This window comes from Corythoichthys intestinalis, chromosome 2 (genome assembly GCF_030265065.1).
Source record: "Corythoichthys intestinalis isolate RoL2023-P3 chromosome 2, ASM3026506v1, whole genome shotgun sequence".
In the NCBI taxonomy this organism is placed as follows: domain Eukaryota; kingdom Metazoa; phylum Chordata; class Actinopteri; order Syngnathiformes; family Syngnathidae; genus Corythoichthys; species Corythoichthys intestinalis.
The window spans coordinates 53223805-53246673 of NC_080396.1; the positions used below are offsets into that span (position 1 = coordinate 53223805).

The following is a 22869-nucleotide window of genomic DNA, read 5'->3' on the forward strand; positions in this document are numbered from 1 at the left end:
ATGAATGAACATACTACAATATTTTAACATGGTGTAGTAAGTAGTAAGTGTAGTAAGTGATGTCATGGTCTAGCAAGATATACTGTGGATCACACTGGAGTGGTAATGGAATCTGTTGTCATGCTGCTCATGCTATCTGATGATTTTGGAAAAAAAACTCTTAGGACTATGTCTTGGCTTAATTTTTGCCTTTTAATATTCCCATGTTCTCACATGTTTTGTACCCTCTACAATGCTGTTTTTACTGGACCACATAGTATCTGTATGCACAGTAGCACATGTCAGGTGTATCTGTGCACGTCTACCAGTAATGGATTGGGTTTCAGGTCGAGAAGAGAACCATTGAAGTGGAAAGAAGGTAACAGAGCATGTATCAGTGCAAAGATGCACACTGAAACTAGTGATTTTTTTTACATGTGTACTGCAAAGATAATCCAAGGAGACATCAAAGGTGAATAAAAATAAAGAAGTTGATCATGCAGAAAATAATGCGACTGCTGCCCCCCTCCCACCCGCCTCTCACGAATGGGAAAAACACTCTTCGTGGACCCAGGTTGATGAGAGCAGAAGGGAAGAGCTGTTGAGATGGTCAGATGGAGAGAAAAATAGAGACAAAGATTGGTATCACTTGAGAGAGAGGAGGGTATTGGCAAGGTGAAGGGAGGGAGCTGGATGACTAACATTGAAAGCACTGATAGAGCGCCAAAGGCAAGAAGGAAGACATCAAGCGAGGGGAGTGGAAAGAGGGAGAGGCTGAATAGATGGTGCGATGAATAGAGGAGGACGAGGCAGAGACGTGACAGAGAGAGGAAGAAGAGCGGGACATTGGGATATTGCAAATGATAAAACAACATTGGTGTGAAGAGAAGAGCTGGCCATCACAGAGTTAAGACATAAGAAAGTCTCTTCAGGATGACTTGCAAATTCGGAGAGAAAATCACCTGTCATGTTTTTTCTTCTTATGTTTTTTCAGATTGTGACTGCAGCGTTTTGCATGCCTGCACTGTTTGACCTTAGTCAGCGAGCAGAGTGTGACTGCAGGGAAAAGGAGGGAAGCATAAAAGGGAGTGTCTACGGGTACAACTAGTAAAGTAGACTATTAGCTGAGGGAGTTGTTGCATCAATAGGGGACAGATCGCTTTATCTTGCCCTCCCACTTACAAAAATGTTATTGTCTTGCATGTCTCAACTGGAAGTACTAAGCAGTCTGAAGATTGGACTGGACTGAAGATTTTAGATATTTATTTGGATTTTTGATAACAATACTCCTCTCGGAGCGATGGATATGTCAGGCAACCCTAAAGGGAGTCCTGGAAGTGGTCCTGGGTTGGGAGACCCTCGGATGGTGGAGGTTAGAATGGGGGAGAGAGACCAACCATTAAGGATGTCACCCTTCCGTATGCTTCGAATGCTTGATTCATGCCGCACTCCGGGAAGTCGTATTGGTGAGTGTCATTCCTTCTATTATTGATTGTTGCTCTATCCTCCAACAGGCTGATGATTGGATGACAGCAAATCTCTGATATTCTGAATAAATAATATTTTTAGATATACTAACGGTTGAACCCAAAATAATCTGTAACGCCATGAAGATTTAACAAAACTTGTGAAACTATAAGAGAAAGCATGGATCTACGTGTTGAATGTCACATTATCCTATCATTTTCTCTTGTAATTATACTTTAACTTCATTTCGTAAACTCCTATGTTATTCAATAATTGATAAAGAAGTCTGTTTCTGTACAGCGTAGCTGGCTATCTTCTGAGTTGTACAAGTTCTTCTTTTGAATATTTAAAATACTCATTTACTTGTCTGAGCATGATTGCCTCAGCTCTATTCTTGCACACTCTAAATTTGGAGGGTATATTTCATCCCAAGATTAAAATCCTTTTCAGAGCTAGAGGAGCTTACTGTAAAAGGATGATTTGGATGAAAGTAGTAATAACAGATGGTAATCAGTTGGATGTCATTGACTAGAAATTCAACCAGGATAGGATTTTTACTACATTGCTTGACTCAAACTATGTAGAGGCTGGTACCACAATTAAAATTTCCCTGAAGGAACACAATATTTGTTTAAGGTCTAAAAGTTTACTATAACTAATTTGTGGGTCCAGAATGAAAAAACTGATATCTGTTGCACTATCACATCAGGTTTTTAGACCCTCTGAAGAGAGGGCTCAAGGTCTCACTAGCTTTGTTCTTCTTGTTGTTCGTCTTAGTGAGGACACTAAATAAAATTGCTACTCCTTTGTTATTTGTGAACAGATGGGAATGAAATTCAGTAGGCACATTGTAGGGATGTGTACACATTGATTCTCCGAGCTTGATTTTTAAATTTTTGTCTCAGGACGGATTGATTAAATGCCTGTTTTTTCCAAGTTAGTCAGTAGAGGGCATGCGCGCCGTTTGGGTTTGCTTATCATGTCTCCAGGATGATGAAACGCTTAGGGAGCCAGCCGGGCGGCCTTAGTTCATTTGTATCTGTTTTCCGAGGGAACCCTGTTTTCTTAAAAAAGTGTGACGAACACTCTATTTAATACTATGCATATGATTATTTTATTTAAAAAAAAAAAAAGCTGGCATAAAATGAAATATGAAAGAAACAGGCATGACTGCAATGTTGATTTAACACTATTATGTTTTTACAGAGGGTGTGGCAAATTGTGTGCATGCAGTAACAACATAGTAAGTACCTAAGCTGTGGAGAAAAATCTTAGGGTGCTTTCACACTAGCACTGTTTGGTCTGTCTTAAAGAGCATATGACACGAGAAAAAAAGTCTAAAATGTCATTATTATGTGATTTAGAATCATATTTTGAGACGATTCGACTATATACAACAATTTAGCAAAGCACAGATGACGAGAAATTAGTCTTTTAATCTGCTGGTTAGCCACGCCTACCATTATAGGGCTTTAGCGTCCCCAACAGGTGGATGACGTCAGCGGTAGACTTGGCTCATCGATTTTACTATTCAGCCCATTGAGTTGAAATTATTCAGAACGAGGAAAACGCGACGAAGAAAGCCGCAAAATATCATTGTTTCAGTCTCTCTACTCCAATATTTTTACAGGATATTCTTTTTACCCAAGTATTTTTCCCCAATAGCTATATAAATGGCTTGAGAAGGACCAGTCAGCCCGTTGAGGGGGAACTATTCACAACGAGGAAAACGCGACAAAGAGAGCGGCAAAATATCATTGTTTCTGTCTCTTTACTTCAATATTTTTACAGGATACTCTTTTTATCCAAGTATTTTCCCCAATTGCTAAATAAATGGCATGGTCATGACAAATAACAGTCTTGTGCTGAATGGAATATGAAATAATAAAAATGCATTTATTCAGGATGACATGGCAAAATTACTCCATAATGGTCAAAACTGTTGACTTCACCGTTACTGTCGCACCTCCCGAACGATATTTTATGACACCTAAATCGGACATATGTCATTTCTCTTCCCCGGCTTCGGAGAATGTAAACAAACCAGAAGGCGTGACAGCTAGCCGACATGCTAACCCGAACCAAGTCATGATTCAAAGTCTTCAAAGCGGAAAATCACACATAGCTATCCTGGATTATTTGACATGACGACCCGGTTGTCGAATGTCTTAGCGGATCGGCAAACCGCCCGGCGGAGAGCAATTTACAGTTCGTTCCCCGGAGGAGGGTGGCTGGAGCTAACGCAGCTAACGTGCTGCTGCTAATGCATTAGGAGAGCTTTTTACATGCCTATCGATGATCAAACGTAAGTAGTCCTTCATTTAAAGGAAGTTTGTAGTGTTTACTTTGTAATCGCTGTATTCGTATTTGACATAATACAAAACAAGATGTTTACTCACTTCATCGTAAGTCCAATGGTCCCACAGTAAATATACACGGTGAATGGGAACCTTTTGAAACTCCAAAAAGGCGCATACGCCTCTCCCTCATACAGAATGATTTTTCCGCAGCCATTTGGCTGGCGTGATGCGAAAAATAAACGTATTAATCCGCAAAATTAGCTGAATCCTTCGTCCTCATACACAACAGTACACTGTAGCGTGAAGAGGACGTCTTCTACCGTACACGTCACAGCGCCCTCCTCCTTAATGCAAGACCGAAGCCGGAAGTCACTCATTTTCCTGGCGCGGGATTCAAAAAACTAAATAAATATAGCGATCGCTTCCACACACATCCAAGCGGTCCATATCATTCAGGAGCATAAAATACCGCGTGTATTATGAAATAAACATGCTTTTTCGTGTCACAGGCACTTTAAACAGACTCAGATAGTCCGCTTCGTTTTGTAAATGTGAGCGTTCATCCGAACTCTAATTTGGACCAAACAAATGAACTCTGGTCCGCTCAAGAATCGAGGGTCTCGGTCTGCTTTAAGGGCACCCTGCTTCGCTTGTGAATGCAAATGGACCAGGGTGCGCTTTTGCTACTTTACATGCAGCATCACTGCCTTGAGCATCACAGCTCACCAAGCTACACGCAGGGCATTCTTGGAAGCGGAAGTACAGCTCATACGCTATTCAAAATCAACAATGACAAGATGAAAGACGATTAACCATGGCCAAATGTTGTTGTGTTGCGCTAAGCAGTTGCATTTGATACAGAAAATCAGGTTCTAAAGTGGCGGTTGTGTTTTGCATGCTGTTCCTGAACGCACTGCGTGAGAGTGACAGTGGCTGTGACAGGCTGAGCCTCTCGGGGCGACCGTTACGTGAGTCTCGCTCTCCTGGAAGTGGTGACAATTTGACAGTTTAAGAAGTCATGAAAATGAGAGCGCTTGCCCGCCTGTGTGACTTGGGGTATCACGCGATTCCCTTTCGTAGTTTAATTTTTCCCCTATGCTTTTTTATATACTCCAGTTTGCTCGGCATTGAATCAGGAGGAGCCGACCCCGCTGCTGGCCGAACGGCAAATTAATTTATTCTACAATATGGGCAGCCTCGCACTGTGACGCTGGAGGGAGGTGTTTCCTCTTCTATTTGTCCAGTCAATGAGTGCGCCTTTCGTCCACGTGATGTTACTCGGAAAGTTTGGTTGGCGCAGTGTGAATACTGAATCTTGTTGCTAGGTAGCTCTCCAACAGGACCCTGGTCCTCTTGGTCTAATCTGAAAGCGCTCTTGATTTTATATAGAAAACCGTTTTTGCATTCCACACTCAAAAATGTGAGAAACAGTTTTCGGACCAAAAACAACAGCATTTAAAAAAAAAAAAATTAAATTGCCAAATGTGTTATTACTCCTTCAAGCAATTTTTAAAGTGAATTTCACCCATAAACATTTTAGCAACTTGATTGCCTAAGACCACAGATTGATTCCACACATAGAGGAGAAAAATTTGTGACATTATGAATTAGTGCTGCAACGATTAATCGAGTAACTCGAGTATTCGATTAGAAAAAAATATTTGAATTAGATTTTGCTGCTTCGAGTATTCGTTTAATTGTAATGGTATATTTTGAAAGTGTTTGCTTTAAGTTTTATTGATTTGGGTGGATACACTGCCCTCTAGTCTGCCTCATTTCACATGGCTGAATCCAGCTGCTCCCTGTTAAGACACACATAAGCTAAGTTGTTGTTTGAGCTAATGTTTTTTTAATGCATTCATAATTGAGTTTGTACGTATACTTAGCCATTTTTTGTGGGAAAATGTGTCTGAACCATTTGTTAAGAGCATTGTAAAAAAAAAACTTTAGCATTTTATAGCATTTAAGCTTGCGGAATTTACTATTATTTACTTTTTAAGTTAGCCAAAAAAATATTCAAATTAAATTTTGTTGCTTTGAGTATTCGTTTAATTAAAGTGGCGTTGTAATGGTTTATTTGGAAAGTGTTTGCATTTAGTTTTATTGATTAGGGTGGATACACTGCCCTATTGTCTGCCTCTTTTCACATGGCTGAACCCAACTGCTCCCTGTTAAGGCCAACGTAAGCTAAGTTTTTGTTTCAGTTAATGTTTTTTTAATGCATTCATAATTTAGTTCATAGGTATATTTACCCTTTTCTTTGTGGGAATATGTGTCTGAACCATTTGTTAAGAGCATTGTAAAAAAAAAAAAAAAAAAAAAAAACAATAGTATATTATAGCATTTAAGCTAACGGACATTTTCTATGTAAGTTAGCCAATTGTTCTTTTGTTGTACATAGATCCTCATTTTTTAGAAAAAAATGATAACGTTTGAGGCTCAGCTCAGGTATTTTAATTTTTCATGTTCCTTATCCGATTACTCGATTATTCGAACAAACTAGTCACTCGATTAATCGACTACTAAAATATTCGATAGCTGCAGCCCTATTATGAATAGTTTATTGAGAAAAGTACATTCCAACACTTCTGTTCTTGCACGTGCAACAAAGACCTGAGAGCTACTAAGTATTATTATTAGAAAGTATTTGGTGCTAGGTCTTTAAGTGAGTCTTGTCCCGTGTGTGTGTGTGTCTGTTGTTGGGTAGAAATTCTGGATAAATATCTTCTCTCGCTCAGGTGTCAGTTAACTTGAGTTTAATGTTTCACAACTAAGGTGGTGAGGGCTAATGCCTGATAATAATACTGTCTACTCAGCTTTCTACAGAAATTCAATTCTGTAAGCATATCCTCTCCCATGCTTTTAGTCCATTGGATGAATAATATATTGATTGGCAACATTCTTAGCTAGCTATGACATAATTGTGTCTGGAGTTTTGTACTATATGCAGCTGCTACTACTATAACACAAGTGTTGGGTAAAAATTCCATGTCTTTCACAAGAACACTTTGACAATGAGCAGTTTTAGCCAGAAATTTGTGGACACCTTGGTCCCACACTGTAAAAAGAATGTTGTAAATATGATGGAAAAATACTGTAAAACTATAACAGAAAAAACATGTAAATTGAAAAACAAAAAAAATGCAAGTTCAATTAGCTATAATATTTTGTAAACACAAGAACTGAATATAACTTTATTTTACAGTAAAAATGTGTTAAACGAACCACATTTTTTTGTTTTTTTGACAAAATTCTGTACTTCAGACGTAGAAAAACTAGAACAAACAACAAACAATTCAGTAAAATTTACAACATGATAGTGGTAAAATATCATTTGTTTTGTCAATTGCTTTTATTTAAAAAGAAAGAATCTGGATGTTTAAATGTTCTCATAGTTCTCGATAAAAAAACAAACAAACTTTAGAGTGGTCCGATATGACTTTTTAACAGATAGTCGATATCCCGTATATTGCCCAACTCCAAAAATCCGATACTGTTTTTCAAACCGATTATTGCTCACGGGGGGTGTAGGTTTGCATAGGGACGGGAGGGACATAGCACTACCAACTTTTCAGGAGCCTCAAATTGTCCCAACAAACTTTTAAGCAACCTTATTCGCATTATATAATGAGTTCAGTTTTATAGATAATTTAGATTGTCTTCCCATATGTTGTAAGGATAGAATAGACCCTAGTATTGTTTAGTGAAACATTTTCATTACGTTCAGATTTACATTTATCCTTTTTGTAAAAAATATAACCAGAATTAAGGGGCTTGACTCAACAAGACATGGAAAATCTCATACATGCATTCATTTTCAGCAGATTGGACTACTGCAACGGTATATTTACGGGTCTTGATAAAAAATTAGTCAGGAAGCTGCAGCTAGTACAGAATGCTGAAGCCAGAGTCCTCACAAATACTGTACAAGGAAGCTGGACCACATTACACCGGTTTTGAAATCGCGACACTGGCTTCCAGTGAGTCAAAGGATAGACTATAAAATACTACTGCTCGTCTACAAAACACATAATGGCCTTGGACCAAAATACATGGTTGACTTGTTAGATTCCTATGAGAGATCTAGACCCCTAAGGTCGTCTGGAACCGGTCTCCTGCATGTTCCAAGAACAAGAACCAAGCAGGGTGAGGTAGCATTTAGTTATTATGCTCCTCACCTCTAGAACAAGTTACCTGAACATCTGAAGTATGTTCAAACTGTTAGCTCCTTTAAATCAGAGCTAAAAACGCTTTTGTCTAGCATTGCATATCCATATGTGTCTATATATTTCAATCTACTTGCTTTCTATTCCTCTTGTGCTTACCTCCATTGCTGATTTCAATTATTATTGTAGTAATAGTTTTTGTTTTATCTTCGCATCTTTTCATGCGTGAAAGCAAGGATGCGAGTAAATCCTGTGTCACCTGACATGGGAATTTCCCTGGATATGTTTGTGAAAAGGGCTTAATTTTGCTACTGAAAGTCTGACCTGCATCAGGGTTAGCATAACATTAAACTGTATAAACTTGTCAACATGCAAAACTACTGCTGCCAGGTCAGCCTTCCCAAGTAACAAGTTGCTTGAAAGTTAAGCTAGCCGACCCCCATTTGGATAATTTTTAGGGTTGCACGATATCCATTTTTTAAAACTGACACCGATATCAATAACTTCCTGCTCCTCAAGGCCGATAACAATACAATAACTGATAATATATATAATTCCTAAATGTATTTCACCTGAGATTTTGAACGCCCGTAGGTCAAAAATAATAGTGGTGGATTCAGTATCGATTTGCCTTTGACTGAACCAGAATTTTCATGACAAACAAAGACAAGAACAGTTTTCACTTGAAATAAGGTGCCCATAATTAGTTTTATTTTTCAAATAGATATAATTTGAGTCAATCACAATCAGTCAATGCCAATAACGATGTGTTCCCCTGAACAATGAGCACTGAACTAAAACATACATAAACCCAAAAGGTATTGTGCTTTGTCAGCAGATAAGTTTTGGTGCAACAGGAGAGGAGACTTTTGTGGTCTTGGCCTATGAAACAACTTTCTTAACAAGGAAATTATAGGACAGCAAGCCTATCAATAACCAAAAGGCCTCTCAACAAATTGAAAACATAACACTGTAAAATGCAAACATTTGCTAATTCCCATAGTAAGGTTAATCACCCAGTGATGGAAAATACGGCCTCTAGAACAGTAACAAAACTTTGCATTCTGGCAAAACAGGAGTGAAAACAAACGCACACATCCCAATCCACCAATACCGTACCAAAAACATGATACAATATATTATTGGGGCTATTAATAATGTTATTGGATTTATTGGGATGACGTTATAATTCCTATAATTTGACTGATAATTATGGAACCGATAATTATCGTGCACCTCTAATAATTTTTTTGCATTATGTGCATTACCGTAATGCAACGCAGTGGCTTCAGAGTGCTACCGTAGTCCCTATATTTAAAAAAAAAACACAAAAAAAAAACGGGGCACTATCCAAGAGTGGGTCCACTACAGGGGGACACTGACATTACCATGAACTGACATGAAAAAAAAGAATCTGTGAAATGAAATCGCACATCAAAATTTCATGAGAGTACTTTGGTTTGAGTCTTGGGGTAGTATAGTATGCCTCAGATGTAGATCGGTCTTTGGATTGCTCATATTTTTTTTCATTGATTTTTTTCCCAAATCACTTTTATATTTTAATACTTTAGTTTGAGTCTAATGCTCTAGTGTCCCCCAGAAGTTGACCCGTTCTTGGATATTCCCGTTTTTTTTTTAACAAAGGGACTTGCACTTAAAAATGTTTCTTTAGTAGTTTTTGAAAACAAAGGTTTGAATCGAACGTTGTATCACCTGATCCACTACACATGAAAGTTAGTATAAGTCAGTGCAGATTTATTTTGCATTGATCATTTAGCCAATCAATCAATTAGGTTCATATTCCTGAAAAATGTAGTCCTGACTCCCGTTCAATAATCTGTTTGGTTTTATCAATGTTCCGTCCCCACTCCCCAGCAAAAAGTGTACATGCAGGTTATACTGTTATATCGTCCCTACCAATGTTGAGACCAAACCTACGCCCTTGATTGCTAAATGTCCCCAAATCAACAGGAAGTGACCTGATATAACCAGGACGTGTCCCCCAAATGTCCCCAAATCAACAGGAAGTGGCCAGATATCAACAATATGTGTTCCCCAAATATTGCCAAATTAACAGGAAGTGACCTTGTTATTGTCCCTGAAATGTCCCCAAATCAACCTGGGCGGGGCTAAAAGCCCCATTGTAATTTATCCAGAAATTGCGGTTTCTATTTGTAATGTGATGCCCCACTTGATGCTTTAATAATAATATGTGTAACAACTTCAAGAGTTCCCAAATGAAATTATTATTCTGTGAAAAATAAGAGAACAACTTCAACTGAAGAAAATAAATGATCCATATAAATAATATAAATTGAAGTGAGCCAAAATGTCCATGGTGAAATAAAAGGAACCATTCAATCAAGTTTACAGTTGTTACTCCAAAGAGCCACCAGGGAGCGACCAAAGCATTACAAATACAGGCAGATGTAGCGTGGTACAGACAAATAGCAGTGCTTGAGTCTGTTTCTACACATTTTATTTTGTTCATTTCTTTTTTTCCTGAAATACAAATTAAATTATTTTACTCGCAGCGTCCGTTTGGCATGGCTGCACTGACGTCTCATCCATCTTCTTCGCTCTAAAATGCAAAGCATCCCTTCCCATGCGCGCCATGCAGCGAAGGCTGCCCCCTGCTATTTGGGATTCGTCATTACGCCATTCTTTCAGGATAAGGCTTCTATATCTTTAATTTGGCCAACAAAACTGCATTTAAATAAAATGAAAGAAGACATTTCAAACAGAGGGTGAACCAAATAACTGGACGCACTAAAATACTAAAACAATTATTTTGAATTTAACTTTGTGCCACACAGCAGAGTCATGTAGAAAGAGTTGTGACTCTCTCTGACCTCGCCGTGGGTGGTCACATATTCACGTAGGGCTGAAGAGCGCAAGCACAAGCAACGCTGTAATGTTTTTCGATGGAACTGACAGCGGTAATATCGACATTTATGGTAGAAATTGATAAAATTACATACCGTAATTTTCTGACTATAAGCCGATACTTTTTTCCTTCATTTTGAATCCTGCGGTTTATAGTCCAGTGCGGCTTATTTGTTGAATCAAATAGGCTAATAGGCATCACATGCCTCCTGGCATGCATTGCAGCGCTACAGATGTACTATAAATAACAATCAAAATTCATGTTCTGTGCTAATTATTTATTCAGTTACTGTTCCAGTTGTTTCATTAATTGCTTGTTATGGTATTTGGTAACACTTTATTTGACAGTAGCGTCATAAGACTGTCCTAAGACGGTCATACTTATGACACTATCATGGGCATTACTGAATGCTTATAACAGATGTCATCAAGTGTCATCTGGCAAGATATGTTACTAACGCCATTTATGTCCAGTTTGGATCTTTTACATCTGTTCAAAAGTGAGATAATTTGCCGTATAACACTAAATGGCATCTGTTATAAGCATTCATTCATTAATGCTCATGACAGTGTTATGTCATCGTTATGATTGTCTAATGACAGTCTTATAGCGCCACTGTCAAATATAGTGTTAGCAAATACCATAACTGGCAGTTAATGAAACAACTGAAACAGTAACTGAAGAAATAATTTGCAAAGAACATTAATTTGGATTGTTATTTACATCTGTAGCGCTGCAATGCATGCTAGGAGGCATGTTGGACAACAACACTGTTGACAGCAGGTAGCAGAAGAGGATGACTGTCTCCCCCAAGGGAGCAGTATGACCAAATGAAGCTTCTTGAAGGAATATAGCTTTGCAGCCAATTGCTTTAAAGCTTTATGGTGGTTCATTTGGTCTAATGACAGTCGTATGATGCCGCTGTCAAATAATGAGTTACCGGTGAATGTCTTTTGGTGTAAATATCCCACAATGCATTTAGGACAGCTGCTGCTTTGCTGCACTTAACTGTGACAAGCTTTGAACAATGGCAGGAGGCCTCTGCAATCACATTGAAAGCAACATGTGTATTGGCTCATAACCAGGGGTGAAGGTGGGCCAGAATGGTCCGGAACTAAGTTCCGATATAAAATACGGGAATGGACCGTGGTGGAATGGTGCTTTGATCCTGAAACTATGACGGCAACTGTCAAACCTCTATGTTTAAAAAAAAAAAAAAAAAAACGCCACACACGCATCTCCAAGAAGAAAACAATTTACTAACGTCAGATTTACATACACAAGTGTTAACAAAAAGCCTACTAAAGTGCTTGTGTAGCATCATCGGTTTCCACCGATATTTATTATTTATTTATTCCACGGAGAGCACGGAGTTCTCCCAGCGTATGGTGGAGATAGTACCTTTTCTCGTAGGCACTGTCTAACTGTTTGATTTATTCTAACACACTTAATATCAGGGAATAGTATCTTTTCCCGTATTTACCGATCGACTGTTTGTATTACTTCAACACACCCAATATAAAATAAATAGCACTTATACCATAGTTTAAGGAAATCAAGCAGAATATAGGGCATAAAAGATACATGATGCCTTCTTATCACGGAAGCGGCTATGTGTGCGTCATGCTACTGACTGAGCAAGATGGACGCTGACAAGCCCATGTCTGCACCACCAACACTCGCAATCAGGTCTCCTGGACAGTCCAGAACAAATGGCGGGGTGCTCCTTCCCAACACAAGGAACATCGGAGAATGCCCGATATCCAACTACTAACACGACTGACAAGACTCCAAGAGCCCCTTTGACGCTGAGGTGGCAAAATCCACAACAGTCGTTGTATAATCCTAAACACACCCTTCTTCCCGCCAGAGCCTTCCACAGACTGAATGTTTAACTAATAGTGGTCATTTTTCTCTGGAACCTTTCGTTGACGTGTGATATGGTGATCTTGGAATGAGCCTTGCCTCCCTGCCTGAGTCTGTTTCTGTTTTGCCTTGTTTTTTGATCACGGTCAACCTGAATAAATTGTCAACTTGTTTTCGGTGAGCCTTCTTTAAGCCTTTCAAAATGGAGTCAGTACAAAGGGTTAAGACTAAGGTGAACGGGCAGAGTTTGCCCTTTTGGCTGGTTTGTAGGGATCCTGCCGGCCCAGGTCATTGGAGCTGGGCCAGCGCGGGTCCGGCGGTTCGGCTGGCGCGATTCCGGCAGTCTGGCTAAAAGGTCAGATTCCTTCAATGTCTAAGGAGTCACGTCGATGACTTGATGTGTGCATGCATTCAGCTAACTACCCTCCCTGGCCTGGACTCCAGTTGTCCATTCATTGGGTGACATACTGACATCTGATCAGAATGGATAGTTGGCTCTGATAGGTTCAAATGCACATGTTTTCTGGGACAACAAAAAAAAGAAAACAAGAACAAGCTTGTTGAATTAATGCAATAAAAAAGGGCAAGGCAATGAAAAATCTATCACCTCTTTAAGAGAAAAAGAGTTGAAGAAACTTATTTTTCTGATGGGAAGGTTCAAAACATGTTAACCCTTTACCCATGAAATAATGAACAGAAAATTCAGATTTTTTCTATTTGAAAGCTTTACATGGTCCTTAAACATAAGAAAACATTTTGAACATTTTTAAAAATAACAATAATAATTTGTATATATATGTTCTCTATTTTGTATCATAAATGATACATTAAGCCTTAGCTTGCATAAGCATTGTGGTAAAACAAATATTACTAAAGTGAGATTTAACAAAATAAACGATTTTTTACTCCAATGAGGTCCAGAAATGCTTTCTCAAATGTGATACATTTGGCAATATAGTTGATGTGCAATTTGGGCTTTTTTTTGTTCATTTACCTATGTTAGGATACTTATTTCCTGATTAATAATAATTAAAAAAGTCAGTGTTTGCATTTTGCCCCCCCACCCAAAAAAAAAAAAAAATTCTGCCTCCGTAGCGATTTTTATGTCAGGGAGTTCTGGCAAGAAATTCTAGCCACTTTCACCCCTGCTTATAACTCCTAATGAAAAACCAATGTCTATATTATATGATATTATCTGTATTAAAATGTTGAATAAGCACAAAACATAGATATGTTCAAATGCATTGTGTTCTGTTGTTTCTAAAGAAAAAAGTTGTATTTTGTTCAGTATTTCTTTGAACAATTAACAGTAATTGAATGTAATAATTACTAGGGTGCGGCAACATCTTCAAGTTACAAAATTACAGTGTTTTTCCGACTAAATTATGCTAGTTAAAACTCTATAAATTACAGTTTTACTGTATTTCCTTGACAGATTTATTCTGTCATCTACAGAAGCATCTTAATGTTGACTCAACAGAAAAGAACAATTGGGTATAAATTATTTAAGTGTTTTATTTTACATAAATTATATTTATAGATTACAGTCTTCTCTGTAAACGGTTTTACCATTTTATTGTACTTTTTTACAGACTTTTTTGGCAACCACAACTGCCAACTTTTTTGTAAAAACAACAACTTTTTATAAGTACCAGATTATTTGCACTAACAACTTTGCCACAGTTTCCCCAAAGTTGTTATCTTTTCATTATTAAAAAAAACTAACAGCTTTAAGTTAGAAGTCCCCATGAACAAAATGCCTCAAATGACCAAAAAGCCCTCTCCGATAATGTCATCCCTCTTTCCAGTTAACCATTACAAATCAATTTAGCTGTCACGCCCTCAAACTGTCTTATGGCTAATGCGTTGCAGACATGATTTTCTCTTCCACATCCCTTTACGTCGCCAATGACATCATCATTTCTTTTGTTGTCTCTGTACTTTAGGCCGTGTTAGTACTTCGTTTAAAATATGCAAGAACAGTGTGGAGCGTTTACGGTGAGCTTAAACATTGACTTTTCAGCAGCCTTACAGCTTTGTGCTGCACAAACAGACATGCACTCATACACATCTCAACAGCTGTAGATGCATTGACATCAAGGGAGACCCCCCAACCCCCTTCTCATAGATACACACACATTTGCTAATACACTCCATTCATAGGCCAACAGCCCGATTTGCTCCAATGCGATTCATTAGCCAGATGGATTCAGGAGGGGTGTGTGGCGGTGTGTAGGGCTGCAGACAGAGATGATGAGAAAGCTCCCAATGCTTTCAGGGTAATATCGATCTCTGATCTCCTCATATTACCAATGGAAATGTATACTCACTTGGCTAGCACTCCATTCTGTGAGCGTGATTCACTGCATATCCTAAGGAACCTACTATGTTTAAAACCTTATGATGTAAAAACTTTTATGTGTTGTCTTTTACAGGTATTGTCCATGAGAATGTGAAGATGGGTTCAGACGGGGAGAGCGATCAAGCTTCCGGAACGTCCTCTGATGAGGTCCAGAGTCCAGTCAGGGTCCGTATGAGGAACAACCACCACCGACGCATCTCTAATGAGGTAAAGGAAGTCCAGCATTATACATAATGAATGCGTGTGACAGGTCTGGGTTCAGTAACACCTAATGTTATTAATTAATGCCTTATGTGGTGCAATTTCTTAATAGAGCTAATGGCTTTGGGATACTGTCATGTTTTCTGTGACCAGTAACAATAAAGGTCTTGAAGTACTTAAGGCATGATGCTTTGGAGTGACCTGACCAGGCTACAAAAAAAGGGCATACTGAGTACTTTTTTCATCTCATGTTGAATCGTATTTGTAAAATTGCAGCTGCATGTGTTCAAAGCCTCTAACTAATAACTGAAACAAATGACACATAATGATAGCAATTTATGTTGATTTAAATCTAAACATTTTGCGATTACGTGGGAAAATTAGACATGCTAATTGGTGTTATTAAATACATATAGTCAGTATGGACCTCAGAGAATATTTGCAAACCATTTTGAAATAAGATTTGTCTTTAAGGAAATCATATGGGAAAAAAAAAAAACTAAAAAACAAACCCAAAAAATTATTTGTAATGGCACGACTGCAAATTCTGCTTCCATTGAATCCTCTTCTCACTGGATTACGTCTCACTTATGAAGTAGGCGAGATTCACTACAAAACAGATGTGCACCCCCACTGTGTTCATACATGAAACAGCCTACATAATGACTGTCTGTTCCAAAACCCACATTGCCATCAAACCCCAAGTGGAATCACAAAGTAGATAAGCACCATCTGCCATAGTGCCCATTCCTACACCTATTGTATGTAGTCAAACGTCAGGTAACTTTTGTGACTGTACAAGGTACAAAGCAAATAAAAAAATGTGACAAAAAAAAAAGACAAATGCAATTTAAAGGGTAGTGTATGGAAATAGATTTAAATCAGAATTAGATCAGCTTTTTTAAGCTCTTGGTATGGTTATGTATGATTTCTTATGAGAAGTATGTTAAAATGTCAAGCTTTTGTAGAAAAGAGTGAAGATATGAGTATGTGCTATTTATTGATTATGTACTAAATATAGTATTAGAAATGTATGTAAACCTAAATGTTTATTTTGGTTTTTGTGGTGGACCACACACACACGCACACACACACACACACACACACACACACACACACACACTGCAACAACATAACACCTATCAGAAACAGGATTCATTGTTGCTCATGCTGAGTCACCTTTACTGCATAGTATACCTGTAAGCTGCAGATATAATTTAGTGCTTTGCTTTGTCATCCCTCTAAGCCTATGTCGTGTGGTCAGACCTTGCGTCTCAGCCTGCTTGTTTCAAGAAGCTGGAGAGTGATGAGCACAGCAGTATTGTGGGAAATGCCTCTGGACACACATGCTGCTGCCTTTGCCTGCTGTGAACAGTGGAAGGGACTAATTTAGACCATGTTTACCAGAGAGCTCGAGAGGAGGAGGGGTGCAGAATGACGGGGAGAAACATTTAGGGGGGTAAACATTATGAAAACAGGAGAAAATGTGAACTATTAGGATGACACAAGATTGATATGTGAAGCTGAGGCAAGGCGAAAGGAGAGATGGAGGACAAGATGGCAACGAGAGACGAAGAAAAACAATGTCTCCTCTCAGTTTGCCCCTTCCATTCACCCTTCCCCCAATGTGCCTTCCTCCTCTTAGGAATCTGTCCATTCCTCTCTCCTCTCCTCCTCGCTCCTTCCCTCCCTCCTCTTTTTTGTACAGCCCCCTCGCTCTCTCCCTCTCTCGCTGAGCATGTGGATGGCACAGCGGTCTCGCTGACTGTGTGCGTGCAGTCATGTGGCAGCACCGAGATGTGCATGGGGCAACGCGCGCGTGTGTGAGTGCATTATAGAAAGACACGTTTAAGGAGGACAATGAGGGAGCTACTAGAGCTATTCTACATTGTGAGTATGGGCGCACGCATGATCGCGTGGGGATACTTATTTAGCCAATACTAGTCAGTAAAAGGGGCATGAGTGTTGTTCTTTGTGATCCAGTATCCATTTTCATTCATTTATGACAATGTGTGGCCTTATCCGTTGCAACTCAAAGCACAATGTGTATCTGAAGGGTATTTCCAAGGATGCTTATATCACAGTGATGTGTTTCTGTGTTAGCACTCTGTGTTTTTCTGTAATTGTAAAAAAATGGAAAATTTTCAGGTCAAAGCATGATTCTCAGTTGATGTGTTTATGGCTCATTTTTCCTTCTGTGTTCCTATTAAGCCTGCAGAACATTGCCTGATGTCGCAGCATGAGAGTGTATTTGCGAAGGGTGTGTGATGGTTATATTATGGAGTAGGCTTGTACTAACCCTACTTGTAATTACGTTAGCAAGGGAGCAAACGCTACAAACCCTTCTCTCTTTCATCCTTTAGCACACACACAGACACACACATATAATAACACAGATTGCATACACACAAGTACGTAGTGAGGCTGCTTGGATTATGCCAACCAGCCAACCCTGCTACCATGGAAACTCTGTGTGAACTGCTCCTTAACAGTTAACATCTCCTACATGCATATCATATACTGTTAGAGCAATTTTACATTTTGGAAAGGAAAACTGGCCTCATAGAAAACTGCGTTTGAAGAATATATTTTTTTCCAAGTCACTCATGGGTAAAACATTAACGTTTGATGTTCATTACAGCTATATGAAATATATAAAATATTTTATGTGTAATTAAGCTCTTACAACTTCTGATCAGATTTAACACACAATAGCCTGCAACACTTAGTAAAGGAGAAAAGTGATGATGAGAGGAAACCTACAAAGAGACCAGTCAGATGTGTTCCAGATGAGGTCTGGAACTTTGTCACCCTGCCAAAAATGTACTGGGTAGTTGGAAAATTTCTCTCTGAATGCTGCATGAATTCCATTGACAAAGATTTTTAGCAGACATTCATAAAACATGATGATACCTGTAGCATGAATTTTATTGAAGCACCATAAGTTGACCTACTAATCAGGATGCAGACAAGAAAGGCACCCCTATTTTCCACATCAATGGTAGAAAATGGAGTAGATAAAAGGGAGCGCAAATTGGAAAAAGCCTACAACATCCAGAATGCACTCGGCCTATAGCCTTCTAAGGCCTCTTTAAGGCCACTAGACGCTCAGCTGTCGCTTTCACTTCGCTGCCTTTGATGACAACATTAGCAAGCAGTAAGGCACTCTGGCCAAATGCGTGCTTGCAAACAATGACAACATACAAAGCATGCTGATCTGAATAATTACCAGCACGAGCTCCCTTGCATGTAACATGAAAATTTAAATTGTTCTGAAATAGTCACGTTACGTTACGTTACGTTACGTTACGTTACGTTACGTTACGTTACGTTACGTAGACTTCATAATGTATTGACGGGACACCAGGCGCGGGGCCGACTCATAGGGGGTCTATCTCCGTCAAAGCTGACCGAGTGGAAACACAGACAAAGAGCTTTTTCTGTTAAAAACTCTTGTGAATAAATGCTTTAATCTCTGAATTCTTTATAGATATGGACGTAAAACAGTCTTGATTCTTGGTTAAAAGCAGAAAAAAAACGTGCAGGTCGCATTTATTTTACGTAAATATTGCGAACTATGAGGCTAGTCAGTAAGGAAATTAGCGGCTGCCATATGTAAACAAAGAGCTTTTTCCATTGAAAATTCTTGTGAATAAATGCTTCAATCCCTGTATTATTTATAAGTATGGACGTAAAACAGTCTCGACTCTTGGTTAGAAGCAAAAAAAAAAAACGTGCAGGTAGCATTTGTTTTACGTAAATATTGCGAAGTATAATGCCAATGCTGTGGCGGCTAATTTCTCCCATTGATTTTTTTCACGTTTCGAAATGCATGCATGGTACGAAAAATATAATAATTACCTTGCTGAGACAATCCTTCCCGTTTGTATGCAGTACAGCTTTCCTACTTTTTCAACCTAAATCCGGCGTTAGATCGCTGCATGTGAGCGACTGCTAATAAATGAAGCGGAGTGTTGGACAGCCCCCTTCGGGAAGGCGTGACGCAGTGGATTGGGAATGTGTCATGTCAATACATTATGAAGTCTATGGTACTGCATTTTCTATTCTATACTTCTGTAATGTATTTTTAATGTCTTGAGATCTGAGTGATGAAACACACAATACATATCTTTTTTATAGATACTTGCTGACTCTCAAATGATTTGTAGCATTAACTTGTGAGTGAAACGTTGACATATAAATGCTCTGTGGTGCCAGTAAATTAAACTAAATTAAACAAAATAAAGAAATGCCTCAAGGTTTTGTAGAGAGGGAGGGGGAGTGCGACAAAGGTAAATGTTTAAATTTTGTTTGGGGCTTTATCATTTTTTATAGCTTTAAGTGGAGCTGTGATCCACAACTGTTTGGAAGTTATACCTAGTCTGCAGTCACCATGTAGCCCCTAAGGATCACAGGTCATTCCAAAAGTAGTTCCAATAGACATTGGACATTGTTATTTAATAAGAGGGTTTATGTGTTTTTGTTTGTACGTTTTTATAACCGTAAATTATTGACTTGATGAGTGAATGAAGGAATGAAATAATTCATTAGACTGCGTTGAATCCTAGTAAAGTTGTTTTTATCCCTTTCATTAACCCAATTAAAAAATGGCCTAATCATGTACGGTACTTGTTGTACGGCATAGTTGTAAAATATTATTTGTCTGTCTGTGTTTCAGGACATAAATAAACGTCTGTCTCTCCCAGCTGATATCAGGCTACCGGAGGGCTACTTAGAGAAGTTTGCCATGAACAGCCCGCCCTTTGACAAGCCCATGAGCCGCAGGCTACGACGCGCTTCATTGGTCAGTACTGTGTGTGTGTGCCTGTGAGTACGGGTGTGTGGGTGATTACATCTGTCCATACACATGCTAAACAGCTGTATCTTATTTGAGTTTACTGTGGCTGCATGCTCAGGCACATTTACAACCAAATGTTGATTCATATATTATTTGGTATGCTTTGTCTACAAGTGAAATGGGTAGTACACTCACAATGCATGCAAATCATTTTTTAAATGCCCACTCAGTTATGAGCTATGGCTTACAGTTAACAATGGCTCAGCAAAGGGATGAATGAGTCTGTTACGTATCCAGACCAAGAGTATTATGGGTCAGATTGAGGCGGGAAGAAGTTGCAAGAGGAGGGGTTTGCTTTACATATCCAGTAGGTTGGAGGATGGGAAAAAATGGGAAAATATTCATGATTATGCACAGTATCCTTTTATGCCATTGTGCTGCTGCTGAATTAATGCTGCTCTTTCACTTGCTTCGTTTTTTTATTTTTAGGAGGGTGTTGGAGGCATACAGTCCCTCCTTTCATTCATGCTCATCTAAACAGAATCATTCACCCAGCTCATCATTCTGATTTACATTTTACATAACACATAACCATCTGCCTTGATATTCTTTGACGATGTGTACAGGTTTCATCCATTTTCCCATTATTGTCGAGCAAGGCCAGTGCCCCGCTGTCAGCTCCCTTCTTGAAGCGCTTTAGTGACGTTGCTATTTTGTAGGAGCCCTACTGAAACGAAAGAAAGGAATCTTTGAAGCGAGCTTTGCAAGGAAGAAAGGAGGTTTACAGTGGATGAGAGAAAGGTAGCTGACTGATGTTTAACAGTGTCAAAGACATGCGTTCTTGAGCGACTTTGACTCATTTTAGGAAGCCTTGTATATGTGATGTAACAGGAAGATCAATTATTCAGCAGAGGTGCCTTCGTGACTTGGATTAAACACAATGACACCTTGAAAAAGCAAAGAACAAGGACATTTGAGGCGAAGATGCAAGGAGGAATGAAAGGTTATTAAGGAAGAGGGCTGATAAAACTGCTATCAAGAGTTGAATGCAGCCTCCCTTCACTAATCCTTGTTAAATCTAACGTGCATGGGCACGATTCTTAAACGTTTATGAACCTATAAATTAATGCCAAACATCCCTGAATGAGCGTTGAGAACAACATTAAATGTTTTCCCTTGGTTTAAAAAAAATAACTGGCCTTTAAAAAAAAAAAAAAAAAAATCCAAAAAATTCTAATTGATAATGGAAGAAGTTGGGAACTAAAGTCAGTGGATAGGTGTATTTGCAGGCATTAATTAGAGTGAACCCACTGTAATACCTTGGAAATTTATGTGAGTTTTTACACTTAACGAATGTAAATGATGATCAAATGATTTGTAATGCAAAAATAAAAAGAGTATTTTTTATGATGGCTCCTAATATTTTTACCTTAAAATTCCTTTGCAAATGACAAGAAACTGTGTTCACAATTCTAAACACAGTTAAATGAACACATCAGATTATTCTCTTTCATTGGCATTATATTCACTGTAGAGGCAGATTTTTTAATCCAGCTTTTACAGAGCACATTAAGTAATGAGGTGCTATAAATAGGTAAGGCTTCCTCCGTCACATTTGTGATCAGTAAATGTAAGTCCAGAAATGGCAATCACACAGATGGTAATGGCCCATGGACTTCTGAGTGTGCTTGTCCTTTGTTACTGAAACCATGGGCAAGTGTCAGGTGTCATGTAACATATGTGGCTGTTTGAAACCGTAATTGGATCTTTCCTTACCGTAATTCAAGCGAAGGTGCTTGGTATCACCTTTCTTTTATGCTTGTTGCCTTTGACAATCAATTATTCAAAACAGTCTGATGAAGACTGTGGGATACCCTGGTAAAGGGAGGAAGGTGCTGGTTTTGTTATTATTTTTACCTAAAACCACATTTCTATGTACATCTCAGAGCCATTTTTCTTTAACAGACAGCAAGCCACACTTCTTTTAAACAACACTTTTCTTTGCAAAAGACTCTTTTTATCTCTCTTACCCTATCACACTTTCTTATTGGCTACACATAGAGAAACCCTTCATAGTGTATAAATAGGGGCGATCTGTTAATGGACTCTATTCCCAGAACACACAACATTTCATTGTTTTACGTTGCTTTCATTTTGATAAAATGTGCGCAGAGCTGTCACCAGAGTGTTGGAAGTGAGATGGATTTGGCAGGTTCATTTGCAGCCCCACACACAGACGTGCACTGAGATAGAGAAGATGGAGATGTACTTTGGGTTGGTCTTAAAACGTCAGTCGATTCAAGTTAGATGAGTCATAGCAAAATGTTAATTCAACTGTCATGTAGATGGTGGAGGACGAGTTGGCAATACTATTTGTCTTTTTGTATGTGTAGTGTCACCGTGTTATTGCATGCGTGACAGCTCTGTTTGCGTCTCTGGTCTCCCTTGCACACATGTACAGTTATAGCTGGCTTTTAGAGATCACATGCTTCATCAGCTAACTTGGTCACTGGAGACCCCTCCTCTCACAGATTGCAAGTTTGCCACATCATTGCCATGGTAATCCATCAACACTAAGAGGCGTATTCTTGTAGAAAGATACAAGTCATAAAGACTTGCTAAAAAAGGCTCCGAAACTGATCGATGGACAGATCATGGGAAGAAACAATGAATCGGACAACCACAGGCAGGTCTAGTGGTATCACAGCATGAAATAGCTTTATATGTCTATTATTCATGAACTCATAAACAGAGGACCTATAATATTCTATCATGTCTTTATTGTCTTCATTTGAAAGAATTCAATTAGTTTCCAATACAGATGAATGCTATTTGGCATTACC

At 38.7% G+C, this 22869-nt stretch overlaps 1 protein-coding gene across 8 annotated transcripts in view; it reads left to right on the top strand.

Moving 5' to 3' along the window:
- LOC130931926 (cyclin-dependent kinase 17-like) overlaps positions 1 to 22869 on the top strand; it is a 62715-nt gene that overhangs the window by 27703 nt on the left and 12143 nt on the right. For 7 of the 8 annotated variants that reach the window (XM_057861166.1, XM_057861158.1, XM_057861175.1 and 4 more), the window contains 2 exons: positions 15101 to 15234; positions 19907 to 20032. In XM_057861166.1, the coding sequence (XP_057717149.1) occupies positions 15101 to 15234; positions 19907 to 20032 (260 nt within the window). Of the gene's footprint in view, positions 1446 to 15100; positions 15235 to 19906; positions 20033 to 22869 lie in introns of all 8 variants that reach the window. The other variant, XM_057861194.1, reaches the window with a different exon arrangement.